At 35.0% G+C, this 10444-nt stretch overlaps 1 protein-coding gene across 3 annotated transcripts; it reads left to right on the plus strand.

The window, feature by feature from the left end:
- Positions 1-181: 181 nt before the first annotated feature.
- Bdl (borderless) lies at positions 182-8110 on the plus strand. 3 transcript variants are annotated; one of them, XM_083086208.1, is made up of 12 exons: positions 182-840; positions 1401-1543; positions 3306-3534; positions 4758-4924; positions 5035-5179; positions 5269-5543; positions 5861-5995; positions 6088-6347; positions 6472-6662; positions 6750-6797; positions 6869-7060; positions 7171-8110. In XM_083086208.1, the coding sequence occupies exons 1-12, from the start codon at positions 786-788 to the stop codon at positions 7392-7394; spliced, it is 2064 nt and encodes a 687-aa protein (XP_082942334.1). In that variant the 5' UTR covers positions 182-785; the 3' UTR covers positions 7395-8110. The 3 variants fall into 3 exon arrangements, with proteins under 3 accessions (XP_082942334.1, XP_082942335.1, XP_082942336.1); XM_083086209.1 differs by having other exon boundaries at positions 6881-7060; XM_083086210.1 differs by having other exon boundaries at positions 4788-4924.
- The last annotated feature ends 2334 nt before the right edge of the window (positions 8111-10444 follow it).

The raw sequence follows: 10444 nt of genomic DNA on the forward strand, positions 1-10444 counted from the left end.
TCATTCATTCGTGTCGTTATGGGTGTGCCAAAGTTCGCATGCGACGCAAACGGGAGCGCGCACACCGTGCCCATAAACGTAGAATCGTGATGAATCTCTCGTATATATTCCTCCCGCGCACATCACCACGTCTATCCATCTTCGCAACCCCCTCCCGGTGCTTATTACTCCTGGCTCTTCGTATCCGCTTGGATTGAGCGAGAGCACGGCGCGATTACGCGATTTAGTGTTGCCTCTGGAGCACTCCACATTGGACCAAACTCGTCTCGAAAACTGTGCATCGTTCCAGTGAACAACACCGGCATGCAGAATACCTAGTGCTCTTCCGACGCGTTCGTTCCAGAGTTGATGACTTCGACAGTGTGATACCGGTGTCCTGGAGAAAGTCTCTGGACAAAAATTTTAGAATCAAAACACAGTGATCAATTACAATCCAACATTGAACAATAAAATCGAGAAAAAAAATTGAAGAAAACTGTTGGGTACCGAGATAAACGAAGAAAAGAAGGTGTGTAGAGTTTAAAAGAAAGACTCAAGTTTTGAAGTTGATTTGAAAGGGGAAGAACGAAAGAGATCTAGGATAGCCAAAACGCACATCTATGGCGTGAGAGTGACGTGTGCTAATAATTGAGCTCGAAGGTGGTGGTCGATGTGTGCGGGTGATGACAGATGTGTCGGTCGTTGTTGCGGAGTGTAACCTATCGTCGTTTCTGCCAACGCGTCCTTACTACACCGTTGACGCGATATAAGTGAAAACGTGAAATATAGGATCGAAACATACAAGAATGAACCGAGCCGCTAAAATCTACAAGCTGCTGGCAGTCTTATTCTGCTACGAAGGTAAGAGCTTTAGAAATGAGGACCTATATTTAATTAAAAGAATTATAATTAATTAAAAGAATTATATTTCTCACCATATCGTTTATCTAAAATTGCGACACACAAGACATTTCTCGAAAATTGCAGTTGCTTGCAAAAAGCTTGAGTATATATCTTGTAACAAGTAGACGTGAAATCAACATTTTAGACTATAATCACTATAAATGGCACAATTCGATGATTGGCGTAGTGCGTGAGGCAGACTAAATTCGAGACCTCCAAAAGTATTTAAATGAGCATTTTTTTATTTGAATAATTACGCACAGTCATCGTTGATCCTGTTTATGCGAGGGGATAGATAACAACAATGTGTATCATTCTGTTAACGCGCTCGATGGTTACGCATAATCCGACGGAAAATTACGCAATCTCCGGAAATTAGTCCCAATGCGTAATATCACTTTACACGCGACGTTATCTCGCAGACATTTATCCATAATATTCCGTCGCCGAAATACGCAGATAAATAAAAATTGGTCGCAGTAATCGTGGTAAGAAATTTTTAATCGCCGGTTTTTCAGCCTGCAGCTACAGCTTAGTCCTAGAAGAGGATAAGGAACCGACTTATCTTAATGCCGGGGTAGGAGAGTATGCGGTATTTAATTGCGATCTTGATTTTCCACACGAAACGCCGATTCCGTACGTGCTTCAATGGAACCGCCATGTAAGTATGATAATAAACTCGCAATCTTTTTTTACCGATTACATGCAGATTCATGAGAAAAATATCTTGATCGTTTTAAATTCCAGTGATTCTTTCATATCTCGTAGCGTAATATTAATAAGACAAACTGCCAATGTATTATCTAACAAAAATGATACAATTCGTGAGATAAATGCCATGGTAAAACACACAGGATAGTAACGCAAAAAATAACGTTACATGTTGCGTGATCGAAATGCCGATACATGACATTATGTGAAAATCTTACTTATTACCTATTACCTTGGATCGAATATGTGTTTGTTATGTAAGCGTTTATTAAGTAATTATACAAATTATGACAAATCAATGTGATATTGATTTACGACACATTGATTGCGATTGATTGACTATTAATTTGGAAAAATTAATTTTATTGATACCTATAAACACATACACATAAGATACATATCGTTTAAAATTTGAAATGCAAAAGTATTATATGTTGTTTTTCTAAAATGAAAGTAAAGAAAAATATATAAGGAACATTTATTTTATTCAATCTGAAATTGAAGTTGAAGCAAAGCGATTCATTTTAGCAACGTACGCGTTTAATAACAGATCGCACTGTGTAACAATGGTAACACGACGACGCGCGATTGACTGATTGACGATTAAAGAGCGTTAAGGCAGGCTGTTATTCGGTTAATTTACATACGGACGTACTCGTCGCCTTCCGGCAGAGGCGCATAGAAAAAGCGTTCAAGGTAGGGTAGATTATTCAATTTCTTCGAAATTGTATCTGATTTCGTTGACGTGATCCTGGTATTCTATATCTCTCTTCTCGATTTCAAGTAGATATATAATCTGCGAGAGCGTAGCATTAAGTATCTTGATACATGTATAAGAAGATAAGAATATTTTTTTAAGATCATTATACTTATGAGCTAAAAAATGATTAAAGAAAAATTCTTCCTGACGTCGACTTTCGTTAAAACGACAAACAATAATGGCCAAAGGACGAATTTGTCCGAATGGAAGGTGGCGGATGTCGTATCGTACGAGCAACATACGACGGAAACAGATTGCACGTGGCCATCGCATAGAATCAAGTGGGACTTAACCTGATTGGTCCCTGATGCGTATGCAAAACAGGTGCTTCTTCCCTCTTCGTCTGTCCGTCGTGGGTAATTGGAGTACGGGACGCAAGGCTGCATTATATTTAGTCACGTTCAGTCTGCGACACGAGGGGTCCAACTTGTGGGTCACTGTTAATGCATTGTCAGACGATTAGAAGCGATTAGCGCTATTCTCGCTCCTCTCGTCAGATTGTAGATTTTTTCAACTATCGATGAATATAGGAAGTTCGACTGATCGACACGCACAGACTGAGAAATGCTGGAAATAGCATAACGAATCTTTAATCATTAAACTGCGTGTTTCATTAACGTGAGACCTTGCGTAAATACAACTTGAGTTTAACGCATGTTATATTTTTTCGTTGACTCGCGTGAGTCTTGCATTCCGCGAAAGGATGATCCAATTAATCGCAACAACTGTGATCAGATTACGCGGTGTAATTTGCTCAAGGTTCACTTATGATTGCATTTAAAAATCGGTCGTTCAAAGAGATGGATATTCCTCGAATGAAAAAAATTATAAGAAGAAAGTAATATTATTTTTCGTAAAATATATGACGACATATAGAGAAAATTAATTTTTGTACATTTTATCACAAATATATATCCCGAGGAAATTTTAATAATATTCTATAATACTACAGAGTCGCACAGTATTTTCTTGGTACGATGGGCACGTGACGGTTGACAACGCTTACAAAGGTCGCATACACTTGTTGGACGATATCGGACATCGTGGATACGGCCAAGGTAGCATAAACCTCACAAATATTCGTGAGAAGGACCAGGGTTGGTATCAGTGCAAAGTGATCTTCCCCAATAGAACGCCGAATTCTAGAAACAATGGCACGTGGTTTCACCTCGCCATCGATGGTAATTTTCATCATTTACAATTACTTATATTTGCATACGACAAAGAATCGTGTAGTGAAATATAACAGAATTTATACATATATGTATACACTAACATATATTTATGATTATTAATTATTACATAATTTTCTACGGAATACACACCTTAACATATAGAGAGAGAGAGATACCAGATAATATAATAATAATTTATCAAATATTACCAAGTATCTGCCAATGTAAATAAAATCTAACATGTAATGCAATTTGATGTCAATTAACAAAGACTGACTATTAAATTTAGTCCGATGTGCAAGCTAACCGAGCTTATAACTGTGAAATTTGTGCTCTAATTTTTTGGCAAGTAGAATATATGAGTCTTCAAATTTAATCGTTCATTTAAGTACTTCCGACATTCTTAACTCTCTTAGGGTCCAAAAGACAGAGAGAAGCAATCTATCTTAAAAGGTCATTTGCACTTCTTTTATTTTATTTGTATCATTGTATTTATTATACGCAACGAAATAAGATCAGATAAAATATTTCTTAAATTATTCTTAATAAAATATTACGAGAAAATATTGTAAAAAAATACGTGAGAGAGATTTAAATTAAAAAATTATTTATAAAAATTTAAGTTAATTCTTGAAGATTTAGATGATAGAATTTAATGATAAAGATTATATATTTATATTATATCGTCTAAGGTTAAACTTATCAATTAGAAAAGATTCGTGTAATAAATAATCAGCTCAGAATTTTCACTCTCTATATATATTATATATTGAATTCTATAACATGATACGAGGCTGAGTGATTCATATATTCGAATAACAGCTTATTTATCGTAATGTATTACGGAAAGTGACTACTTCTGTACTAAAGTTAATTCAAGGTTATATTCTAAACTAAGCATTACATGATTCCCACGCATAATGTTGCAAAAATATCGTTCTGAAATAATAATTTACACTAAATATACAAAACTACCACATGTGCATTTATATATAGCTTATACGATGATGCCGCATCGTATTAATTTTGATACTAACTTGATTTGTTTAACGCGTTTGTCAAAATGCAAAATTAAAAATGCAAGTGATTAATTGGTTGTCTCGTGCCATTAATCCTGCTGATATAAAATAATAATGAACGAAATGTGATATGAAGGAAAAATTATTGTATAACCCGGCTGCTGCTTACTAACCTGAACCTGAGCAGACTCGTTAAATCGTTCAACCTAGGTGCGTCGCCGTTCCCGACGACTGTTGCAGGCGATACTCTGCTAACGGTACCACCTGTCAATAAGACTGCCATGGAGGGCGAAATTGTTACCTTTGACTGTGTCCCTAAGGGCGAAGGTACGAATGTAATGTGGTTTCGTGATGGGACATCAATCCCGGAAATACAGGTACAAAAATCTTTCTTTTACACTCAATTAATTCAAATTTAATTCAATCAATTTTTAAAAAATGTTTTAATTCGACGTCTTAAAAATTACCAAACTCGCTATCGCGATAGGATCTCAGAAGAAGAGCGTCTCTCGATGCCAACGGAACGTTGACTATAACTTCAGCTGCCATGGGTGACCTTGGAGAATACACCTGCATGGTAACCGGGGCAAACGGAGATCAGCAAAGCGCCTCGGCCTTTCTCAACGTACAATGTGAGCGTCGAATAATGAGCGCCAAGTGCGACGCCGTTAATTCATCGCACGTCATTTCTTTATCGATAATTGATATCTTCATTTTCTAGATAAGGCGAAAGTAATTTACGCACCCCGGGAAGTCTATCTTCCATACGGCAAACCAGCCCTCTTAGACTGCCACTTCAGAGCGAACCCGCCTCTCACGAATCTTCGTTGGGAAAAAGATGGATTTCTCTTTGATCCTTACAATGTGCAAGGAGTCTTTTATAGGAGAAACGGATCTCTCTATTTTAGTAAAGTAGACGAGACGCATTCGGGAAGTTACAGTTGCACTCCCTACAACGAACTAGGTACCGAAGGGCCCAGTCCTTCGATCACCGTAGTGAGTATCTATCGAGCTATCATAAAGAGCGATATATAGATCGTAAAGAAAAAAAGGGAGAAAACATTTAGCACAGAAACATCAACATTGATCAGTATTAACTAGTCAGCATCATGTATTCGAACTGCTTTTATTCTCCAATAAAGTAAAGTCTCGAATGATTTTTAGAACGAAACCAAATAAATTTTATTTTATTTATTTTATTTATTTATTTTATTTTCTTTGATAGCATATTATGATAGCTTTTCGAGACTAAATATCAATTGCATATCATTCGATATATATTATATCAAATTAATTACTGTTTATTATTACAGATAGTTCAAAGACCGCCGATATTCACAGTTACACCGCAACATTTATACATGCGAAAGCTGGGCGACATCCTGGAAATTCCTTGCCAAGCCAGAGACGGCGACGACTCGCGTCGACCTACCATCGTGTGGTACAAAGTACGACGCCTTAATTGTTAATTACGCCAATTACGCGTTATGTTGTATACATTCTATTTTGTAATAAAACGAATAATTTTCTGCGACGAAAGGACGGAATGCCTTTATCGCTTGACAGAAGTATCATAACCGATGGCAATCTCACGATAGAAAAGATCCAGGAACACGATCGAGGATTGTATCAATGCGCAGCTAGCAACGAGGCGGCGACGGTCGTCGCGGATGCTGAATTAATGGTGTTGAACGTTCCGCCTAGAGCACCGTACAATCTAAGCGCTAACAGTAGCAAGAATGCCGTCACTTTGACTTGGGTACCTGGATACGTGAGGCCCAAGATGGAGTATTCAGTATGGTAAAGTATCTCGCTTGTTTGATAATAACAAAAAAAATGTTAAATTTTGAATTGTCGCTTGCTGTAAATGAGCAAGAAATTTTTTATAATTAAAGTAAATACGTACGCATGTCTCTCTGCGCAGGTACAGACCAACGGATACGTCCGAATGGAGAACCATGAAAATTCTCTCGAGAAAGATTACCGAGGCAACGGTCAATAATCTTCATCCAGGACGAGAATACGAGTTTATGGTGTTGAGTCAGGATAAGCATGGCGACGGGATGTTCAGTAAAGCGCTTCGGATATTCACTCAGCCGACTAAGGGCTCTCACGGTAAGATTGTCACCTTTCGGGCGTATTTAAATATGCAGATATATGAAAATATAAATAAATAATTTAACAAATGATTTTCATTTCTAGGATCTTCTATCGATGAGAACTCGGCATCGGAATACCGCAGTCCGCAAGGTGAGTAAAAAAAAAATTAGAGAATAGTTTTTATTAGATCCCAGTCGAATATCTCAAAGCCATAAGTGTAGGATTTATTTTAGAAGAAATCATGGGAGCGCCGGTTAACGTAAGGGTTCAAGCGACAGTTGAGGGTTACTTGGTCACTTGGGAACCACCTGAATACGGCAAGCATCAAGTTAGGCTTTATACCGTGAGATGGTTTAGAGGACCGTCCGAACATTTGTACGGAAGAGCAGAAACAACCGATACTTATTATCTAGGTAAACAACTTATCATACAATCATTTTTTAAATTTACAAATTAGTTATCATACATGTTTAAAACAACAAATAACGGTAATACTTCTAATGTATAATTAATATCACCCCAGTGAAAACTTTGGAGGAGGAAAGCTTCTATACCTTCGAAGTGGCAGCGATGTCCCTTACTGACGACGTTGCAACCAGTGAACGAATCGGTTTAGAAGTGCCTGCTTATCGTCGCAATAGAGCGATTTCCATGGGAATTGTCGCCGGTATAGGTTTCTTGGCAGCAGCTCTAGCAGCTATATGGTGGGCGAGAAAACGATTTTGTCAGTCATCTAACGAGAAATAGCCGAGTGAACTTGTGGAAAGCACGTGTGTGTACTCAAGCGAGATAGCTGTTCGTGCGCATAATCGATTACAAATATTCAATAAAAATCGTACATCAGTCGTGCGATTATTAGCGAAAGGAGTCGTTATAGAAAGAACAGCACCAGGTTTCGTTCATGAAATAGCGGAGAAAATGCATAATTCTATTCAAGGCAAATTTGTGCGTCGTGAAAAAAAAAATGAATTTTTAAGGATTATGAAGGACATACGTAAATCAAAAAGATAGTATCAAATATTATCACATATATATAGTGACGGAATTAAGAGCAGAATTAATATATTAAGGACGTATATATTCTTGAGTATCACCTGTGTAAGCGATTTTATTTACCTTTAATCTAAGTGTCTTGAGTGTTCTTGTATCGCTAATTGTACCATAATCGTTTAACAATTTTATTAAATAATTGCATGTTCTAAATAATTAGAATTCATTATCGTATATTACAGGTCATCAAGTGCGAGACTGTGTGTCAAGACAAATTGATATTCGCTTATGATATTATATATTCTTTTCTTCTTTCTTATTGTATATAAATTATGACCGTTAGAGATACGCATAAATATCTTTTACATTTCTTATTACTACTTGTATTGAGTTTTTTCACGCAATATTGTCATACATATTTATACACATTATAATAATTGCAGCTAACAATAATAAAAAAAATTGAAAAAATATATCATTATGTCAGTAATATTACTTGTTTTGTGAACATTAAATATTTAATCAATATAATTATGTTTTGTAAATTTTTAAAAATAATTATATGCATGTATAACATATGCATATAATTAAACATGCATGATTACTCTTATACGTCAATAATATAATTACTAGATAACTATTTTTCTAGCACTGATAGAATTTTCAAGTCGCTTGAAGAAATAAATGGCGTTATATCGAATAATATTGCTCTAATAACATACTTTTAATAATTTAAAAAAAAGAATTTATCACTCGCTTGTAAAAATTTAACATCAAAATAAATTGTATTTACATATCAAATTTATATTTGTAGTTATATATGTTTGTAAAATTTTACATAATATAAATGTTATTTATATATATATCAAATTTATATATACTCGTATATTTTATATTGAATATCGGAACATTTAAAAATATAAAAATAGCAAAACATTTATGCGACTATCCTCCATAAGCCAATTCTCGAAAATGTCAAAGATATTTTTATGATCTTTTACACGTGAGTTTATTGACCCTCGATAGTGACATGATTGTTATCGTTTGCGCTACGTATGGCCGCTCGTAATATATCATAGCGGGAAAAATATCTGAAATCTATTTAAACACAAGAGATCGTATGTAGTAATTGGCTCTTGCAATCGATCACATTTATACATTTATGTCACGTCGCTATACGAGCATGATGAAATACTGGGTGTTTTTACCAGCAAGTGTGCGAGCATTGACGGGCTTCGTAAGCGGCCGGCTGATACCTCGTGATAACAACACAAGAAAATAGTGTTTCTGCATAAGTGGATAGCTTGACGTGGTGCTTGCCAGAGGATAATGGCTTCTTCCAGCAACTCGCCACTGGAAAGGCGACCGTCACCGCGATGTAAACACAAGGCCGTTTATGAAATTTGCATTTCCATGTGCGTGAAATTATCGACGATATAAAATCATCGACTACAAGGCTGAAACGGTGCGCGTCCTTGGTCCTTGCACAAATTATTATATTCAAAGCTATGTATTTTAAATTATAATTTTTTTTATAGTTGTATATAGTTTTAGTGCATTAAGTAGCAAATTAAATACTCATTAATCGTAGTGCCAGACATAGATGATTGTATGTATGTATTTTTAATAATGTATTTTAGCCATATGTATCTTTATTTGATAAATTGCTTATTTATCATAAAATGGATATTGGAAAAAAGAAACATACGCAAATTCATAAAATATTCATAAGTAGTTTTCCACAAGAAATTTTAAACTATTTATTTTTTACTTATTGTTCGATATGCATTAATTAACCTCTCGCAGGCACTTATATCACCTATATTTACTGAAATCAGTATGCAGTGTATTGCATAAAATATACATGTCATTACGAAAAATATAATTATTTTATAATTGTCCATATTTTTTTATTTTATTAAATAGCTTTAATGTATTGAATAATTCAAATAGCAAATTAAATATTTGTTGATCATAATACTAGATACATAAGTGATATAATAAGAAATAACTATTTCCTACTCTGGTTAAACTTTTAATACTGACAAATAAATTTAAATTGAAGTGTTAAGTCGAAAATTACAAAGAAATATGTATGAATCAAGTTGTCAGATCGATAATAATGTAAAGTATAATGTATCTATGTAATACCATATCATTATCATCATTATTATAAAACGCATTATGGAATGTAGTATCAACATCTCTTTCTTTATTTCATAATAATGCACAATATGCATTTCTAGTTATCTGTAATTTATCTGTAATTGTAATGGTAGTTGTAGTACTAATTGCGTGATAAAAAAGGAGTTCAAAGTCTTTATTTATCAAAGATTGTTCATTTTGCTTGAATATTATATAAGAAAGAAGAACTTTGTCTTATAATGTCCAATAATACAATTTAAATATATTCAATATGAGTGTTAAATATATTCATTGTAAATCTTGAAAAATATAATTTGTATAAAAGGTACACACACACACACACCGTAGTCAAAAAAGAATATTTTTATAAGAAAATGGGGGCTTTTGCCAGAATTGATGTTCTATATTATGATATTGCATATTGATTAGACTATTAAGAACGCGGCTAACTTGCTCTCGTTCGATTATTTTCGAGCGGACTGTATCTCTAACGAGTTCTTTACTTAACGAGTTTCTTATCTTTTTAATGCTTACGCAAGTAATTACACGTCCTTCAGTGTCTCGGCATCATTGTTGCCGTCATTCAAACCAATTTCGCGAGGCGCCGGCATCGCGACAATTAGTCGGATTCCTTCTTTTAAACTGATTCCAACGGCCGCTTA

The sequence above is a fragment of the Camponotus vicinus genome, unplaced genomic scaffold, assembly GCF_025532165.1.
Source record: "Camponotus vicinus isolate PSW18456_S1 unplaced genomic scaffold, iyCamVici1.0 SCAF_13, whole genome shotgun sequence".
In the NCBI taxonomy this organism is placed as follows: Eukaryota; Metazoa; Arthropoda; class Insecta; order Hymenoptera; family Formicidae; genus Camponotus; species Camponotus vicinus.